The sequence below is a fragment of the Portunus trituberculatus genome, chromosome 39, assembly GCF_017591435.1.
Source record: "Portunus trituberculatus isolate SZX2019 chromosome 39, ASM1759143v1, whole genome shotgun sequence".
In the NCBI taxonomy this organism is placed as follows: domain Eukaryota; kingdom Metazoa; phylum Arthropoda; class Malacostraca; order Decapoda; family Portunidae; genus Portunus; species Portunus trituberculatus.
Genome location: NC_059293.1, coordinates 14,096,295 through 14,117,785, shown reverse-complemented (window position 1 = coordinate 14,117,785; position 21,491 = coordinate 14,096,295). Strand labels below are relative to the sequence as shown.

The window sequence follows — 21,491 nt, the reverse complement described above, 5'->3', positions numbered from 1 at the left end:
AATACTAATAGGAAATTTTATGTTGATATTGACTTTAGCTACTTAAGATATGTTTCTCTGCTCAATTATTAAATACCAATACCATATATTTAATTTTTCTACAATATTTTAGCGTCGTATTTCCTTATGTTGTGTCGCTCATGGCTGCATTTTCAACGTTGGATATAGATTTGTTGATTTGCTTTCTACTTCTGATAGGTAATCTGACCAGGTCTACATAAAAAAAAAGATGCACCTCACTTTCTTAAAAAAAATATTATAGAAAGAAATACCTGTGTTGATTAGTTTATTGGCACAGGTGTCTTGCTGCAGTTTTTTTTTTTTTCCTTTAACTAGGAATTGTGGAGACTTGTTTTCTTTATATATATATATATATATATATATATATATATATATATATATATATATATATATATATATATATATATATATATAGTGTGCGTCCATTAGTCAGTCTTCTTATATCAATATCAGTATCGTGACTCGCCCTCGTTACCCGATGACTTCCTTGATATAGAGAAAAAGATGGCAATTTTTTTAAGTCCATTAGCTCGGACTGATAATGACTCAACACTCTTTCCTGTTCCTCCTGACACTTGAGAGCTGGACTATCCCCTGTCTTGAGTCACCATCCAAGTGACGTAAAATAAGGACAAAATTACCTTCCCTAATGATCCGCAGAAGTGCATCCTGGTCTGTGTTTATTTATTCCGGTAAAGAAAAATTATACAGCTATCAAGTTTAAATTTGTCGAAGAAAATATATTACATTTGACCGGACACTTTAGCAATATATTTTGTTCACCTCTCGGAAACCTTCAAGTTGAGTTCATTAAGTGCCCCAGAATATTGCCGATCGCTGTCTATATTAGTGTCCTCAAGATATTCGCCAGATGAAGAGTAGAGGGGAAAAAATAGAGTGAATTTTGGGAGTCTAAAATATTATATTCGATTTTATCCGCGTATAATGGCCAATCAACTAAGCAGAATGACTTTCATGTGACAGCTCTGATTATGCAGCATTAGCGATCAGCGAATGAGACACGCAGACGTGCGAAATTAGCAGTGAAATAAGATGTGTGTGTGTGTGTGTGTGTGTGTGTGTGTGTGTGTGTGTGTGTGTGTGTGTGTGTGTGTGTGTGTGTGTGTGTGTGTGTGTGTGTGTGTGTGTGTGTGTGTGTGTGTGTGTGTGTGTGTGTGTGTGTGTGTGTGTGTGTGAGTGAGAGAGAGAGAGAGAGAGAGAGAGAGAGAGAGAGAGAGAGAGAGAGAGAGAGAGATGGAAAAAAATATAGTTGGACATTCATACATGCATACATACACACACATGCATACATCCATCCATCCATCCATCCATACATACATACATACATACATACATACACACATGCATATATACTTACATAAGTAGTTACATACATACAGACCAGCGGACAGTCAGGCATACAGACATACATATTGTAGATGGACAGGAAGTTAGACAGGCAAGCAGATAAATAGACAGACAAACAGACAGGTACAAACATTCATCTGGCAAAGAGAGACAAGCTGGATACTTTTCTTCTCCAATAAAAAGAGTCTTTGTTTTTTCGAAACAATCGCAGGAAAAAAATCCTCTATTGTTTTTAAATTTTAATTGATAGCCGGCGACCATATTAGGGACTGTTGCTTCGTGGAATAATATTTTCGTTCCAATTCTCATGGTAATTATGTGACGAGTTTGGAGACTCATGGCAGAAGCCGCCCAGTCGCGCAGGGCAAGGGAAGCTTACCTGCAGCGGGAGGAGTCTGCTGTAGAAGGTAAGCTTGGGACTGAGTAGGACACGCACTGGGAGTCAAGGGGCATGGTCTGCTGGTGCCAAAAGTTCTGTCTGTAGTTGAGGGTATGATGTGTTTGGAGTGGTGCTGTGTATATGTGATGGTCTGTGTGGTAGTGTAGTGGGTTGTGTGTGTATGACTGAGTGTTATGATGGTTGTATGTTGTGATATGTTGTGGTAGTGGTGTTTACAAGGTTAAAATGATGTGTTGGTGTGATGGTAGTGGATAGGAGTGGTGATGCATGTTTGGTAGTGTGTTTGGGGGTTGTGGTTTTGGGGAGAGGGGCTTATCTCAAGTAGAGACACTTCTGGTGGTTGTATGTGGTGGTACATTTACTGGATGGAATGACGGCATGTCAGTGATGTTTGCTGGTGATAGTGCCGGTTTGAAGAGGTTGGAGTGCAAGATATCTCGAAATATTCACATCAAGACACTGTGTTTCAAGAAACACGATGTAGCGTATTTTATAGACGGAAGAAAGCAATAATGTAATATACTGATTATTCTCCAATCGTTACTCTTATCTATCCCGGCAAGATTATGAACAAAAGCATGACTCGAGTCTCTGCTCGTGTCCACCTTTGTAACATGCCGCTTCCCTCACTGCCTTGGGACAAACCTAATTACCGGAAGATTAAGGTAATGTTATTTTTCTATACTTCTGATGACATGAGCGAATATTTTGTGTGAGCATATTGCGACACAAAAGAAACGAGAGAAGCAGACGCAACCCACGTCGTGATTATTCTCATGGCAAAGGGATCACGGTGAAATATTTGATGCCTCAGACACACGGCGAGGAATCCAACATCATTTCGAAAAATCCTAGTTCGATCGCCCTTTCAAAAAAAAAAGAAAAAAAAAATGTTTCGCCATAAAAGAACAAATTGATGACAAAAAAATCTGGATGAGTAGATGACTGGCGTTCACATCATTATAGCTTAAAGCGATTTGTGTTTCGTCGGCCAACGCGAAATTACCTCTCTCAGCCGCACCGCCCTTCTCCTCCTGCCGGGGTCACCTTCGCATACATACACCTGGAGCTCAGACGATGTGAAGCCCACCTGACGAAGCTGCAGGAAGAGGTTTTGGGTGTTTCTGGTGAGGTTATGAGACAAGCGAGTGTGTAACATTGATTTTTTATTGGTTCAGGTTTATCTTCGGTCCTGCTTATTTACTAAAAAAATACTGACTCTCTCTCTCTCTCTCTCTCTCTCTCTCTCTCTCTCTCTCTCTCTCTCTCTCTCTCTCTCTCTCTCTCTCTCTCTCTCTCTCTCTCTCTCTCTCTCTCTCTCTCTCTCCCTCTCTCTCAATTTTCTTTCATGTTCATACTAATATTTCTGTTACTGTTTTTCTTTTCTTCCTTTTATCCTCTTACCTCTCTTCATATTCAACTTGCTAAAATCTTATTTTTCTTTGCTTTTTCACTTCCTACTTATGTGTTTATTATTATTATTATTATTATATATATATATATATATATATATATATATATATATATATATATATATATATATATATATATATATATATATATATATAATAAACACATAAGAAGGAAGTGAAAAAAAAAAAAAAAATATATATATATATATATATATATATATATATATATATATATATATATATATATATATATATATATATATATATATATATATATATATATATATATATATATATATATATATATATATATATATATATTCTCTTGTCCAACCTTTTCTAACATCAAAGTTTCTTCGTTAGCTTATTCCAACTTTGCTCACAACACTAAGAAGTCTGCTGTTTCTATCATGCTTCTGTTTTTCCCTTACGTTAGAGTGCTTTCATTCCTCCTGATCTGGCAGTGATCCTGCAATATATTTTTAAGAAAAACATATATGCAATAACCCAGCAGAAGATAAAATGTGAAGAGATTCTCTGCAGTGTTCCTTGATATTTACTACAAAAAATTCGCTGTTTAGAATAATCTTTTTCCATTAGCTTCTTGTTTTCTCATCTGAATTCATATTATGTTTTAAGGATTATTAGTTTTAAGGAAAAATATCAAATTCATGAGTTTTTATGTTGGAAAAAATATTTTAGATAATTGACTTTATAAGTTGAAAAGGAATAGTTACATTCTTGGCCTTCTTGATTGCTTGGGGGAAGAAAATTTAAGATCTTCTACCTCCTGAGTTGGGGAAAAGTGTAAATTCTTTATCTTCTCCATTGGTGAATTATTATTTCTCCTTCAAACTCAAATACTGGTAAGTTTTCATTTAACAAAATACATCATATACTTTACCGGCTTCACATTAATTTCATTTGTATGTGTATATTACTGTAACCTTATCACGTTTATATGACTGTTCAAAGTGTTACATAGCAAATATTCATATGTTCCTTGATTAATTATTTTATGTATTATTGTCTTGATACAATATATACATTGAGAGAGAGAGAGAGAGAGAGAGAGAGAGAGAGAGAGAGAGAGAGAGAAGAAAAGTCTCAGTTAAAATACCATGTCTGTTCACTTGTACTTGTAACGTTTCGGGACAAACACAATCCCATCTTCAGACAACTGTTGTTAAAAACAGACTAAGTGACTGTGGAACGTCCACTCCACACAAGGTCTTCGGGACGAAAGAGGTCCTGGGCACTTAATAATATCTCAATTCAGTTTTTTTCTGACACAGTAATGCTACACACCTACATAATCCACAAGAACTTTTAAACAAGTTAACTTTAATTTCCTTGTCAATTTTGAAGAAAGAAAAAAAAATCTAATAAGAGGCTATAAAATATTAAAATATTGGTAGGTACAACTATGAAATTACAGTTAGTTGGATGGATGGTCTTTGAACGTTAAGGTTAGATTTATATCTATAAATACATAATGATTCAGCAATTTTCAATTCAGACAGTGTCCTGGCTTTTCACCATATTTGAAAGTCCTGTTTTTTTTAAACGCATGAACTAAATTCTTTGAATGTTTTCTTATCACTCACAAAACCTGGATTTGAGATCTGTGTACTTATATATATATATATATATATATATATATATATATATATATATATATATATATATATATATATATATATATATATATATATATATATATATATAGATAGATAGATAGATAGATAGATAGATAAATAGATAAATAGATAGATAGATAGATAGATAGATAGATAGCTAGATAGATTGATTTGTTCATATGTTTATGAGTAAGTTTTCTAAATAAGACAAATCCTACCGCATGCATAACAAGGTTCATGTTGTCTTTTGTGTCTTTATTAGCTCTCTTCTTTTTATTCTTTTACGTATTCCAATACTTTGTTTTCATGCACGTACTACATATGCATTTCCTATATCTTTCATATATTTATATGTTAGTTTCCTATATAAGATAAATAGTACCATACACACATCGTGATTCTAGTTTGCCTTTGCTTTTGATTCAGTTTCTGTTCCCTCTGTTCACTTATTTATTCCTTCCATTGTATTATTTCACGCACCTGTATTTATATTTTCTGTTCTTTCGAATGGTCTCCTTTCGAAGCAGAAGTTTTCAATACGCAATAATGTAATTTTGATTGATCTGCACTAACGAGGATTCTTGACTCGGAATGACAAAAATTTTAGAAGCTGTGACTTACTGTAAAAAAAAAAAAAAAAGAATAAATGAAATAAAAAAAAAACACTAAAATCAAAGCATCTGTTCATCAGTATAGAGGAGGTCTTTGTCACTACAGGAAATCCTATTTAAAAGACAGCAACGTAAAACAATTATTCATGCTCTATGGAACACACACACACACACACACACACACACACACACACACACACACACACACACACACACACACACACACACACACACACACACACACACACACACACACACACACACACACACACACACACACACACACACACACACACACACACACACACACACACACACACACACACACACACACACACACACATTTTTCTTGGATGACAAGGCGGTGGCGAGGGTGGTGCAAGGAGCAAGGAGTAGGGGAGTGTGTGCAAGACGGCGGCTGCTGGGAGGCGAGGATCGTGGGCGGGAGAGGGTGACGCCAAAAAGTGTAACTTGTTTAGTGGAGTGGTCATGGAGAGGGAAGGGTGAGGGAGCGGGAAGTGTGAGAAGCGTGCATGGGGGAAGAGGGGGCTGGCGAGGGGTGCTGCACCCAAGACAGCTTACACCAACACAGGCAAAAGTAAGATATTTCAATGTTATTCTTTTACAAGCCATATAGAGTCGTGGATTTTAGTGATACTGTTGTTTTGTGCATGAAAATATTGGGAGATTTTGAATTCTTTACCTCTTACATATTTTTGATTTTCTTGTTTTGCTTTGGCAATATTTACTGTTCAAAAATGAAATTCATGTCCAAGAAACTTGCCCACGGAAGGCGTCAAACTATTACCGGTTTGCCATAGCCGCGGCTCACCGCCACCCGAGGCTGAAGTGGCGGCGGCCCTGCGCAGCGGCGACGGCGGCTCACCAGTATATGGACGGTGCGTTGGCCGGGAAACCGACACAGCTGCCGCCGCGGCCGGTCTTGTGCATGGCAACATGGGGGACCAGAGGGGTCAGCGGCGGGGCTGTTTACTCCCATGAACAACATTAACTATTGATTGAACAGAGAGCTTTGGGCCTCTGCCGCCAACGGCCCCGTGGCGTCGGCGAGAAGCGGCGTCCTGCGTGGCTGCCTCGTCTGACCCAGAGACGTTTATATTTCTGAGCCCCATCGTTTCCTGCTTTCAGATCTTAGGTTTTTGTTTAAGATCCACTTATTTTTTTTCTTCTTTTTGTGTTTACGTGTATATAGTTTTCTTCTTTCCATCATCCATCATTGCTGTCTCGATCTACGTTTTAACTTTTTTGGGAAACTAAAATCTCACTTTAACACTGTTGTAACGGATTTTCATTCTTTTGTTTTGTGTTTATTTCACGCCATTTTTCATAGCACAATGAAGGACATCTTACAGGTCTTCCCCGTTGAAAATCTGGGCATTATTCCCTTACCCTTGGGGAGTCAGGACAAACCTAGAAACCTGTCTCGGGTTCCGGGGGTCGAGGTGGGTGGGGTGAGACGAGGCTCACCGCGGGACTCTTGAAGCTCACCTGGACAACAAGCATTTTGCAACACCTTCCTACTTCATACAAGAACACTAAGCTGAACCTTATCCATCTTCATCTTTACATCAGGTGTCATTGTTTTCACCATCAGAACAGATCCTCCTCAAAAACAGGAAGATTCACAAACCCACCACACTCATCTTTGATAAGGAGACCAGAGCAAAGCAGAGTAAAGAAATAGCAATCAAAGAAGCTGCTATGCCTGATGTAGCAATGCAAGCAAAGCAGCGGTATGAAGAATGTGTCCTGCCTGGAGCACCTCGACCACCCCTCGACAATGAGAGTTTTCCTGTGGCAGTAAAAACGTGCCTTGAGTAGCGGGACACCCTGACCCGCGAGATGCTGGGCGTCCCTCCCCAGGCGTGTCCAGGGGGATGGCAAGCACAAGCGGTCGTGCCTGACGCTGGCCGCCCCGCTGGACCAGTTTGGCTACAAAGGCTCCTCACACCTGGATGGGCCACTTTTTTGGCTGGACTCTGTGCTTGTGGGAATATGGACAACAAAGTCATGCTTGAACGTCACTCCGCATGGGAATATTCCTACACGCATTCACATACATACATACATACACAGACGTACGCACACACGCACATTAGACATTCACGCACATGCACGCACGCACACGCACACACTTAAATGATAAATCAAAATGGAGGAAGACAGTCACTTGTCTTATAGCAATTTCTAAAAATGTAAAAAAAAAGAAAAAAAAAAAGACTGACATTCACACACACACACACACACACACACACACACACACACACACACACACACACACACACACACACACACACACACACACTTCCGAACACAAACACGTCGATAATTCAACGAAAAGATGGAAATCATACTCATCATCCATTAGCTGTAATTTTTTTTTTTACATAATGGACAACTCCCCCTCATTAACCACCGCGGTAATTCATGGTCCCATAAATACCATTACCAACGCAAAGTTCACAAGGAGGAGAACCAACACACCTTGCGCCGCGCCCCGCACGCCCCATCTGCTTCCAACTATCCAGGAATCGTCAGGTGTAATTGCACGCGAACGATGATCAGATGAAAAGTTATAGTCGGAGGGAAGACAGACCTTAGGGTTGCTTCTTTTTTCTCCTCTCTTCTAATGGATGCTGTTTTGATGGACGACAAATATATATCTTTATTCGTTAGTTAGCGAGGCTGCGTGTCCGAAGTAATATATTGGTGCTGCGCGGAGCTTGTCTAACGAGGCGCACTGTATCATGCCACTGGAGGACGATTCTTCAAAGTGACGTGATGTATTTTACTAGAGGAGATAGCCTTGTTGTCCTTAATCTGGAGTGTCATTTATTTTCATCAGCGAAATACGTATGTGCCAAGATTCCGCCGCCAGCCATGGGTTATGATGGGATGCTATATTCTGCCGGACACTTTTTCCCCTCCACTCGCACACCTGGGCTCTCTCTCCTGCCTCCCACTACTCTCCCCTCTCCCCAGGTGTCGCACGAGCATATGTATTCTACCTGACTAATGTCTCATCAATACTTGCGTCATAATAATTTTTGTAAGGTACCAAACATCCCTTGAACTTAGATGCTACTGCTGGTACTACCGCCACTGCTACCGATGAAGATTACCATATATATATATATATATATATATATATATATATATATATATATATATATATATATATATATATATATATATATATATATATATATATATATATATATATATATATATTATATATATATAGATAGATTAGATTCATTTTTCATTTTCGTTATCATAAGAGTCAATAATAATAATATTTTTTTTATGTATATGTATTTGGTTTATTGTTATTATTATTATTTTTTCTTTTTATTATAGTTTGCTTCTTCATATCAGCTGCCACGACATATTGCAATGACTAAAATTTCTTGGTATTCTTGATTTTTCTTTTAGTTGCTTGCCATCGTTCTGTTTATCCATGTATCTACAGATCCATCGATATTTGTAGCTTACACGCTCTCAAATAACACGTTATCTATTGTATCATCATACTGTGTTTCTCCTTTTCAGAACTTAGAATGGTGTATCTCCATCTTCAACGACTGCAGCTGGTTGTCGTCGCCTTAATCTCCTTAGCCACAGCCCGTGAGTTTATGCCAACTTGGGGCACTGGGATAAAGAAGGGAGGCACTTTGAGATGCCTACTTGGCAGGTTCTATTTGGTCAGGGAAGTTTTAGGAGTAAGACTTGTACTTGCGAGTCGATTCTGACTTTGAATTTCAGTAAAAAGTGAAGGATATTATAGAAGAAAGCATTTAAGAGTTTTATTTTAGAGGAGTGTTCCGGCACTTGGTTTTCGTTATAAATGGAATAATTCATAGACGGAGAAGTCAGAAAGTTTTATAGTAAATTAGTGAACGTTGCAATGTACTGTCTTAAAGTAAATGATAAATATAATGGAAGAAGGTGCCAAGAGCCTGTGTATTAGGATTGCATTCTTCTCAAGTGTATGCAAGGAAAAGTGAAAAGCAAGAATGTGAAGGTGACTACGTATTGCATTTCTTTCAAGCCATCTAGTTAATTGTATATAATTTTTTCTTCAAAACGTCCAGCGATGAAATATCAAGTGGTTTATGATTATCCTTAAGGATTTGTCAGATTCAGCAAATAAAGATTAAATGAATTACAGCAATCCATAGACGTTCGCCAAGTATTCAGTAAGTGACCATCACATACATACATGTTTTTTTTCAAGATTATGTTAGGAACAAATCTATAGACATATTTGTTTATTCTTTGTGACAACAATACTCATGAAAGTGATAAGAAATATCAATCACTCATAGTCAGTGATTTTTTCCACTCATTAATAAAACAATCATTTTAAAGCAAATGTTCTCTGCTTTTTTTTATTATTAATACCAACTCTCACATCTTCTGAAGGTGTCACAGAGAGTTAAAACTATAACTTTTGCTCTTGTGTCCTTTCTGAATATTTCGGTTTCAAGATCTGCTGCGTTACACTCCGTCTTTCTTTAGAATCAGGTGCAATTTCATCTGCCTCCTCATTATCCCTTCTAATTTTTTAGACGCACCTTTTCAGTGCCTTTTTTTTAGTAGTGACTAGCATCTGATCCTGTCACAATAATTTTGTGCATAAAATTTCTTTTTCTTCGAATTGGAATAAACATAAGATATTTTTTGACTCAGCATATTGCCTTATAACTTTTCTCAAGACGTTTTCATGATTTCTAAGGTCAAATATGAGCTGAAAGACTCATTTTATTCTGCATCGCTTGTATATTTAATGCAGCATTCTATTTTATATTCCCCGCCTATCTTGTGATGAAAATACATACCAGAATATATATATATATATATATATATATATATATATATATATATATATATATATATATATATATATATATATATATATATATATATATATATATATATATATATATATGAACACATAGCATACAAAAAGAGAAACACACACAAACACCCACACACACACACACACACACACACACACACACACACACACACACACACACACACACACACACACACACACACACACACACACACACACACACACACACACACACACACACACTTATAGAATAGAACCGCTTGGCACCAATAGATATAAAACTTTGATCCTTTAATCCACCTCAGCGGCACTAATTCTATACATACTGATTAGTTATTTCCCCGTCATCTCAAAAGTTGCCTGAATACTGACTACAGAAGACGCTTTCCACATTTATCGAAAGTCACTCCTCGCCATTAAATAGTGTTCTTATTTTTTATCCAATAATATGCCATTGTTTCATTTCTCATACGTTTGACATGCTGGGATGGAACTGTTCTAAAAGAATCACTTGTAAAAGCTGTGTGTGTGTGTGTGTGTGTGTGTGTGTGTGTGTGTGTGTGTGTGTGTGTGTGTGTGTGTGTGTGTGTGTGTGTGTGTGTGTGTGTGTGAGTTTGTGAATGTGTGGGTGATGATAATAATAGTGATAATAACAATGTGTGCATATATATATATATATATATATATATATATATATATATATATATATATATATATATATATATATATATATATATATATATATATATATATATATATATTCATGCATACATACATACAGAGAGAGAGAGAGAGAGAGAGAGAGAGAGAGAGAGAGAGAGAGAGAGAGAGAGAGAGAGAGAGAGAGAGAGAGAGAGAGAGAGAGAGAGAGAGAGAGAGAGAGAGAGAGAGAGAGAGAGAGATAACCAACAAGAGAAAGAAAAAGTCAGAAGTTTCCCTTCTGTTTCCTTCTTGTTTTTTAAAAGGAATTAAAAATATCTGGGGAGGGATACTCAGCCTTCTGGCCAGGTGTCTTCCAGTTCACTTTTGTGACCCTTAGGCAATATGAAGATGTCCATTTTAAGTTCCTATAGTGCAAGAGTAGTGACTGTAGTAGTAGTAGTAGTAGTGGTAGTAGTAGTAGTAGTAGTAGTAGTAGTAGTAGTAGTAGTAGTAGTAGTAGTAGTAGTAGTAGTAGTAGTAGTAGTAGTAGTAGTAGTAGTAGTAGTAGTAGAAGTAATAGTAGTAATAGTAGTAGTATTAGCAGTAGTAGTGATGGTGGTGGTGGTGCTGGTGGTAGTGGTGATGGTGATGTGGGTGTTGTGGTTGGTGGTGATAGCAGTAGAAGTAACAAATTTTACCTAATGATGATGATGATGATGAGAAAATAATGAAAATTATTTGATGATCATGAATGGAAAAAGATTCTGATAGTCATAAATTCATAAACGAGATGTATGCAATTTGTATATTGCAGTGTTTTCCTCATTGTCCTTAGAAACCTCTCTCAAGGCTCATGTAAATTATCGAAGGTAAGAATTAGGTTCTTTGATGACTCACGTGTTTATGAAATAGTGTCAAGTCACATGTGAAGCAGTAAAATGTTGTCCTATGAGTATAATATATATATATATATATATATATATATATATATATATATATATATATATATATATATATATATATATATATATATATATATACACACACACACACACACACACACATATATATATATATATATATATATATATATATATATATATATATATATATATATATATATATATATATATATATATGTTTATATGTATGTATTTTTTTACTTAATTAACTAAAGCGTCTGCCATTATGTCAATATATGTTGACATTACAATAATTGTTTTACTCAAATTGCAGTCATAAAAGGCGCAGCATCTTGAATAAACCCAAGGTATTTTCAATCACTTTAAATTATCATCATTAAAATTCACAGAATGCATAATAATCATAGATAAATTTCCGTAATTACCAACTGTGTTGATTAAAATGATAATCAAGATTAAGGCGGATGAAGACAGGCAGCGAGGCAGATAGCTTGGTGGCCGCGGGGCGGCGGCGGCGGAAGCTAAGAATACTTCTCCTTGGCTACTTGCAGCCTTCGTGAACCTAGTCTTCATATTCCCTGACTGCTGTGTACACAAGAACACTCACAAATATTCTTTTCTTTCACTTTAGTTGAAGCTAGTAACCTAATTCATGAATGAATGTTCCTTTACCTAAAAGACCGGTGACATTTCATATTTGCCGCAAGTTAATGATTTTCCGTATACCGTGTGTGAAATACTGTTTTTAATTGTAAATTTGAAATACATTATGCCGCCAGATGTTTAAAGAAGGAAGAGAATTTATTCTTATGTGTTAGCTGCAGTGTGTGGATGATCTGACACATCACACTGCTAAGTATTGCTAATTGATTTCCGAGATATGATCTTGTTCTCCTTTTCTTGATGAACGGTGTGTAGATAATCACCCGTTTCTTTCTTCGTAAAGGTAATTTAATATCATTGAGTCTAAAGTTCGTCTTATCAATTGCTCTCCTTTGATTTATTGCCTTTATTCTCTTAGCATGTCTCAGTGTTGCTTTTCTCCTTTTTTCCCACAACTATTTCTATGATTGATGGTCTTGTTTTTTTACTTTGACGGTCCCGCTCAGCCTCAGCCTTATATAAGCTCCGTATAATTTGTGTAAGACATCCTACACCTTAGGTTTATTGTTATATTCTCTGGACGATTTTGTAATACTCTTCCAACCTCTGTTATTCTGCCATTTATGAATGTACTTTTTCGGGAGAGAAATAGCAAGGCACCTCAGAAGCTGGCTATACATTCTTCTTGGAGCTTTAATATTTTCATTATATTGTGAGATGTCCTATGTTCTATTGTGCATCCTTTACCCAACCTCTATTTGATTAGTGAAAATAATTATCACGTTGCAAACAATGATTCTCCTCATATATTACTTATTAGTCGTGTGAGACAATGGTGTCTCGATAGTGCTTCCCGCAGGAAAGCAATCCTTGAGTTCCGGAGCACAAGACACTCACCGCAACTTGTTTTTAAGATTCTTTGCAACCATTATTTTGATACTGATGGTGTGAGATGATTTCAATACGTTCAGGATCTACTATAACCTTAACTCAACGAAAATTTTAGCAGAACACTGTTTTGTGTTACCTTCTGAATGTTCCGTGTTCAGTTTTGTATCTTTAGATCATTGCAAGGCTGGTACAGAATTTCCTTCTTATATTGAATTTTATCTTGTCTCCAATTAAAATGTGCAGACTGCTTTTACGAAGCTAAAAGCTTGCGATAGAACAAGGCAGTGAACTGATCAGTCTTTGCATACAGCTTTTCACTTATTCACTTTTTTCATTATCATTATGTTATATATATATATATATATATATATATCCTAAGAAAAATGGTGATTCCCATAGCCAGTAGTTTGTTTGCATCGTTTTCTTGATGCTTCGATAAAAACAGTGTGGTTGTGCGTGGCTGCGTTTGGGAGAAAAAATAGAAAGTATTTTGTTTTGTCTCAGAACCAAATGCAAACAGAGAAAAAGCTTGGCGTGTGTCCCCACGGGCCAGAGTTAGCGTGTGCAGTGCCCGCTGATCGCCAGTAGGCCGGGGAAGAGCAAAACCCACACAGACCGGCCTCGCTAAGACCTCCACTGCAGTCGGGAATGGTGAAAGCCTCCCTGTATTTTTTTGTTTGTTTATTTTTTGCATACATATATCCTCCATCCCTTCATGCGGGTATGAGACTCTTACAAAGGGGGTTACATGGCCTGAGTTCACCCCCCCAAACAACATGAACACGGCTTGTTACCTTCTCGCCAGCCGCCTGAGGGAGGGTTGACCTGAGCCCGTGCGCTGAGGGATGCTGGAGAGGGACGCGCCTGCCTCCCTCAACCACACACTAATATTCATCGAGGTACACTCTGTCTTTGTGTTTGGGAAGCCACACTGTGAAGCACGTCATCCAGATTTATATATGTATTTTTTTCCTATTCTCCCGTTTCTTGTAAAAAGTCCACGACCTCCGACGGGACTGAGATAGACAAGGGCAAAGCCGTTCTCCCCTCGCCCTTCACCCTCGCCCATCCTTCTCACCCCACCCGTCTCACGCCCGGCAAAAGTCCACACCTGACATTTTTATTCTGTTTCTCGTCCTCGGAGGTCATGTCGCTTCAGTGTGGTGACGCCTGAGTGTCCCACCCACGCGCAAGACTCGGTTGTATTACTGCTGCCTACTGTAATAGAGACAACATGACATTGTCTTGATCATTCTTCAGTCTATCGATCGGTAGCATTCAGTAACGAAAAAATATATTAAATTGTAATATTATGTTGCTTTTGAGATGAATTAACCATATACCTGTTCAATGACAATGGTATATAAATATATAATTCAGTAATTCTTGAAGCCTTGTGATGCTCTTTCATTCATCTTTTTTTTATGGTAGTTTAAAAGTATGAAAAAAATTAAGAGGTTACTGGTTGTATTTTTCTTAAGATTTCCTACTTTTCTTATGGTAGAAGACAATTGTAACTCTGTGTGTGTGTGTGTGTGTGTGTGTGTGTGTGTGTGTGTGTGTGTGTGTGTGTGTGTGTGTGTGTGTGTGTGTGTGTGTGTGTGTGTGTGCGTGTGTGTGTCAGTCCAGTGTCATTCTTTCGCCTGAATTCCTTGGTGAGGATTTAGACGGGTGGGAGGTGGAGATAGAAAACACTGCGGGACTTGCAAACTCCCGCCCTCTCTTCCGCTCCCCCTTTCACTCACACATTCGCTCACTCACTCAGTCACTCATTCACTTACTCATTCACTAACCTTCTTCATTTATATTATCTCTCTTTCTTCTATATTTTCACATTTGCATATTTATGTGCTCATTGATGTTATCTATATTATATACTGTGTTGCAGCCCTAACTCTCACTTCCTCACTCTCACTATCTAAAGCTTCCAAGCCTCAGTCACGCAGTACCACCTCTCTCTCTCTCTCTCTCTCTCTCTCTCTCTCTCTCTCTCTCTCTCTCTCTCTCTCTCTCTCTCACACACACACACACACACACACACACACACACACACACACAACAAACATATACAAAAGCCTACCACTCAAGGTGACACACTCAAAGGTACACTTCTCCAACCACCAAACCGTCACCTATGTAAAGAGTGGTGTTGGTGGTGATGGTGGTGATGGTGATGGTGGTGTTGAATGTAGCTGTGGTGATGGTCAGTCGTTCAGTTTAGTGTTAATTAAGCACAGCACTGGAGGAGCTCACATCGCAGAGGGCGCAATAGGCTAATATTTCCGTACAACGTGGTCAGTTTCAATACGGTGGAGTATACAACCGGATCATTAATTGTGTTTCAATGCAGATGTGTAAAGGCAGATGTTCGCGGCGTGGCGTGGCGTGGCGCGGTGTGCGTAAGGGAGGTGGTGTGGTGCGGCGGCGCGGTGGGCGGCGCAGCGTGGGGTGAGCCCTTATCACTCCATTCACCGCCGGCTAAATTATGAGGGAAAGTTGTGTGATTTCCTGTGCATGTTCGTGAATACTCTGGAGGCAAATGACAAAAACGGGCCCATACTGGGAAATTATATGTGTCTCAATATATTTTTATGTCGTGTCGATCTATCCAACTTGCTATGTGCGAATGTGTTTTTTCCCATCCTTTTGTTATCTAATATCCCCTTTATCAGGTTTTTCATAGATCATACTTTTATTTTATTTCTTCCTTCCTGTCTTAGTTCATTGTGTTCACTTCTTGGCCTTCCCTTCAGTGTTTCGTTCATCTGTTCTGTTGAGCCCCGGAAGTTTTCCAGTGCCGGGAAGCGGTCCTCTGATGTCCGTCTGCCGCTCCCCGCGTCTCCTCACCTGCAGTTCCTTGATATTTATTAACTTCTTGTCACCTCATGATCACATCCTGGTGGTGCGTGGAAATTACCTGAATGTCATGTTGATTTGTTATGCTTCATGCACCGTGACTCCCGTAAAGCTGTGTATGTTGCCTCCTCTCAGCCGTGTGTGAGGCGTGCAAGGTGCTCCTGCCCTCAGGAATCGCTGATTTATTTTATTCTTTACATGTAGGGAGCTAGCAAAGGATGCAATGAGCACTATAGCCCTCCTTAATGAAGCACCGCTGCATGGCGCTGCTCCTCGTGCTAGTGTTCTTGCTAATAGTTGAGGAAGCAACGAAATATATGGTCCAGAAAAAAAAAGTCTGTATTGATCATAATTTTGTGCATTGACAATAAAAAATATCAGTTGTCTCCCTCATTTCCTCTCAAACGAGTGGCATTATATATATATATATATATATATATATATATATATATATATATATATATATATATATATATATATATATATATATATATATATAACTTTTTACGTTTCTTCGTTGTTCTCAGCTGTTTTGCTTTTCTATGTGCACTAAATATTTTTGGTATTGTGCAGCTTTCAATTTTCTACAGTTTAGTAATTCGCATCAATATTTGTTTTCTTTTTTTTTCGCAGCACTTCGTGTATATTTTCTTTTTCCTAGTTTTTCCGTTTCTCTGGACATTCCCTGCCTTCGGTAATCCTCGACATTCATCTGCGGCGTTTTTTGCCCCCGTGGGTCTGGCCAGGCTGGACTTTTGCGTCTATAATCCCGTGAGGCGATTATTCCTAAATGAGTGAGTTACTGCTTGTGATTGGCTTGTCGTTATCTGCACTTCCAATATGGTGACTCGCATGAGGGATGATGCGCCTTATGGAGCAAATTCTGCTTTAGCATTTGGAGATTATCCGAGATTTATGCTTGATTTGCTCTTAAACTTTTAGAGTCGTGGAAGTGTGAGTCATTGGCAGGAGGGTGATAAGCATGAGCAGGTCTGTGGAAAATGTTGAGTCGCTAAGCCAAAGTACCGCTCGCTGCCTCGCCCTTGTGACCTCAGTCCCGACACACAACGTGGTCGGGAGGAATGAAAGGCAGCCACAGCATTGCCAAACAAAGTAATTAAACTAATTGCGCCATCGAAGCTAGCGTCTATCTACGGCCCTTGTGCCCGGTCCATGTGATGTGCATAAAGAGAAAAAGAAAAAAATATAATATATATACACATATGAGCTTAAATATTTATAGGTGAGGAGGGAGTTTTAGGTCTCATCGGCTTTGAGGAGAGGAATCCCATCCCGCTAGTAGGTATGTCCTGTAGCGCTGCGGCTGACGGGGCGAGGCAGAGGCCAGGGAGAGGCATGGGGGTAGGAGGGGGTCCAGATTATTGTAGAAACCACACGCTTGTTGCTCAGCTCCCAGCGGTTGGCTGTGGTATTGTGACTGTTTGAAATGCGTAGAAATTTTAAAAAACAAATATAACATCTGAGTGTTTGAGGTGTTGCCGTGGCGAGGCGGATGCAGGCCGGAGCCAACCCAAATGACGGCTGGAAGTACCGCCGGCGTCCGCCTCTGGCTTTCCCTTTGACTGTTAACCACTGGCTCTCCCCTCCAGGTGCCGTCATCCTTGGCCTCGACAGAATGCACGCTAAGGGCCGCGGTGGTGGGTCTATGCGCGGCCTTACGAGGGCCCAGACGGATTCGGGGACGTGAGGGGCCGCCGGGCCTCACCCTCCGCGGACCAAAGTACTCCATGTATGATTAATCAATACAGCCGCGCATGATCTCAGGCCCACCGCTTCCACATCACTGGCCTGCTCCATAAGGCACTAGAATTACTAATTTTTTTATACCGTAACCATATTAATACGGAAACCTGATCGGCATACACTTTCCGCCCAGCAGCAGTTCGTAGGACACCAATTAACGTTAGTTGACTTGCGGTGATCTGTCATGCATTTTGTCCCCATCACTGCCTGCTTGCACCGGGAGTGAATGACCCATACATTCATTACATGCATCGTCATTTGGTAATTTTTTTGCGTCATGAGTTTGTGTTAATTTTTTCTACAATGATGGGTAAGTGGATAACCCCATGATGCATAATGAGGCTGCGTTACGGCCCCAGCGTCCTGTCCTCCGCCACGGTTTCGCTCCTCCGCAGGTCTCGCTCCCGGGGACACACCTCCCTTACCGTTGGTGGGAGGAAACAGACACACAAACACATGCGGAGCTCCGAACTAACAATCACGCGAGACGTCACCACAAAACAGGACATTTCTCCATTCCTTCCGTTTCATTTTACCTCGCCGGAAGGAAGATAAAAAAAAAAAAAATCGAAACACACACAAATGATGCACAAACATCACTGTACATTTCTGTGGGGAAGATGATGCACAGAATGTCACAGCATCACAGGGACAGTGAATAATAACACTAAGAGCACCACACACTTGGGACACAGAATCAGAATCGTCATGCACGGGAGGGTTCTTCGTGTTGAACCTACCGTGGAATGTTCCCTAAGGTATGGGTGCGTGGGCGTGGGCGTGAGTGTGGGCGTGGGCGGGGAGAGTGTGGTGGAGCTGGCTGGTGTTGTGTTGACGACTGACTACTGCCATCACGCCCGCTGTTCCCCCACCACCACAGTAACATGATAGAGTCGCTGCAGGCTCCCTCCCTCGCTCCCCTCGCTCTGTGGGTGCATATCTATATATCTATATATTTATATGTATCCATCTCTCTCTCTCTCTCTCTCTCTCTCTCTCTCTCTCTCTCTCTCTCTCTCTCTCTCTCTCTCTCTCTCTCTCTCTCTCTCTCTCTCTCTCTCTCTCTCTCTCTCTCTCTCTCTCTCTCTCTCTCTCATTCGCTCTTTTCCTGTTTCTTTTACTACGTGTGTATTTGTCATTTTACTCGTTTATGAATGGACCGCAGGCGTGTCCAGTATATATACATGCTGTTATATATGTACATGCACGATACTTCTGATATGAAATTAATTATTATTTTGGGTAAATATGTAGATTTACTGGATGTAAATAAACTTTCTGATCGATGTCGGCTTGGAATATACGAGTTTTTATTCAAGTGCATGCTGCCTCACACACCACGTGGTTGTGTGTGTGTGTGTGTGTGTGTGTGTGTGTGTGTGTGTGTGTGTGTGTGTGTGTGTGTGTGTTTGTGTGTATGTGTGTTTACTCTTCCATGCCCTTCCCCATACCATACAAATACACTTCCAGCTATGGCTGTGCCTGCACATGTTCGCACAGCAAAGTTTGTGTGTGTGTGTGTGTGTGTGTTGAGGAAAATTTTTACTACTGGAGTAAGACTAGTAGTGTTTCTTAGTGGCGGTGTGAGTAGTGAGATGTTAAGATATGAAAGTTTGGTTAAGTATCCTGCGTATTTTATTTTTTCAAAGTTTGCGATGAATAGACAACTTACGCAAATATATATAAAATCTTACATATTGTACCTTTAAAAGAAACTGTACATATAAAATTTACCGATTCTTTATGTGTTTTTTATGTTTAGTGACAACTATACATGTTTTCCTTTCAGAATGCTGGCATATTAAGAACCGCTCTGTTTCATTATTTTTTTTAAGCTATATATTTATTATTTTCTAGATTCTAACTAGAGATAAGAAAACTGAAAGAAAGATCCGTTCCCTGAAGAAGAAACAAATTCATAATTACATTGTTACAAGTGTTTTGATAATGATAATAATGAAGAAGGATTGAGCTGTGTATTTGTTTATCTGTCGATATAATTTGATAAGATGAGGATTACTTCTAAGAATGCATGATGAATCAAGGTATCTGTCTGCCTATCTGTTTTAGATGTATGTTTGTCTGTCTGACTACCTACTTACCTTGCCTGTCATTTATTCTTTATCTACGTTTTATTTATCTGTCAGTTTCTATTTATCTGTTTGTCTACTTATCTGTTTTTATTTTTCCGTCTGTCTGTGTATATGTCCCTGCCTGCTCACCAATATTCACCTGGATTATAACATGGTATTCCTAGGTGACACTCAAGAAGCGTCACTCCAATGCCAACCACTTTATAATATCAACCACACACTTGCGTTACGTCATACAATTGTCATTTATGTCAGACTAAATATTTACCCAATTAGCTAATAATTTTAAGACTTTAGTAATAATCCCATGACTTAATATTGAGGAGATATGATCCCCGGTATCATGAAAAAAAAAAAGTATTCTTGCACCTGTATTACCAAAAAATATACAATTACTGTGCGTGTGTGTGTGTCTGTGTGTGTGTGTGTGTGTGTGTGTGTGTGTGTGTGTGTGTGTGTGTGTGTGTGTGTGTGTGTGTATGTTTGTGCGTTCCTTTACCTAGTTGTTATATATATATATATATATATATATATATATATATATATATATATATATATATATATATATATATATATATATATATATATATATATATATATATATATATATATATATATATATATATATATATATATATATATATATATATATATGTGTGTGTGTGTGTGTGTGTGTGTGTGTGTGTGTGTGTGTGTGTGAGTTTATCATAATAGTCTATAGTTGCAAAAGCTATATATCTTGAAAAACAGATCATATATTTTATAAAATAAAGTCATGGAATAATTTCTTATCTTTTATGGTATTGAATTATAAATCCATTTTGTGTATCATAATTAACACACCTCTGGAATTTAGTTGGCCAGCATATCTTACGTTTTTTATTTCATTCTCGTTTCTTGATTTTTCCTCGCGTATTGCTGATTATGAAGATAATGGTTATACAATTCCGTGCACACAATAATTTCCTTGAGGAAAGATTATACATAATTTGTGTGAGAAAAATAGTTTATTTTTTTTTAGTTTTCCATGATTTTCTTGTCAAGTTTCTTGCTCCTTGGACAATCTTCTTGAACTTAAAGAAGTAGATTTGTTAATAAAAGAGCTCCATTCCAACAGAAGCTTTCATGAGGTAAGATGAGGATCAATTAATAGAATTAAGGAAGATATTCCAATTTCCCAGAATATCTCTCCCATGGTTTTCCTGTGAACAGATTTCTTGATAATAAAAAAGGGAAAATAGATAACTGAATTCCATGCAGGAATAAGCTTTCATGAGTAAAGGCGAAGCGTGGTTCTTATATGAATTGAAGCTTTTCATATTATTACCTGACTTTTTCTTGTAGATTTTTTATCCTCTCTTTGACACTTCAAAATAAATAGATAA

At 38.4% G+C, this 21,491-nt stretch overlaps 1 protein-coding gene and 1 long non-coding RNA gene across 6 annotated transcripts in view; one reads left to right on the top strand and one right to left on the bottom strand.

The window, feature by feature from the left end:
- The window catches only part of LOC123515598, a 111,209-nt gene extending 92,284 nt beyond the window's left edge, over window positions 1–18,925 (bottom strand). Inside the window, exon 1 of the long non-coding RNA XR_006677911.1 lies at window positions 18,754–18,925. This is a non-coding gene — a long non-coding RNA (uncharacterized LOC123515598). The remainder of the gene's footprint in view (window positions 1–18,753) is intronic.
- LOC123515596 overlaps window positions 1–21,491 on the top strand; it is a 291,197-nt gene that overhangs the window by 262,125 nt on the left and 7,581 nt on the right. For all 5 annotated transcript variants that reach the window (XM_045274370.1, XM_045274371.1, XM_045274369.1 and 2 more), the window contains one exon: window positions 9,026–9,100. In XM_045274370.1, coding sequence (XP_045130305.1) covers window positions 9,034–9,100 — 67 coding nt within the window. In that variant the 5' untranslated portion in view covers window positions 9,026–9,033. The remainder of the gene's footprint in view (window positions 1–9,025; window positions 9,101–21,491) is intronic.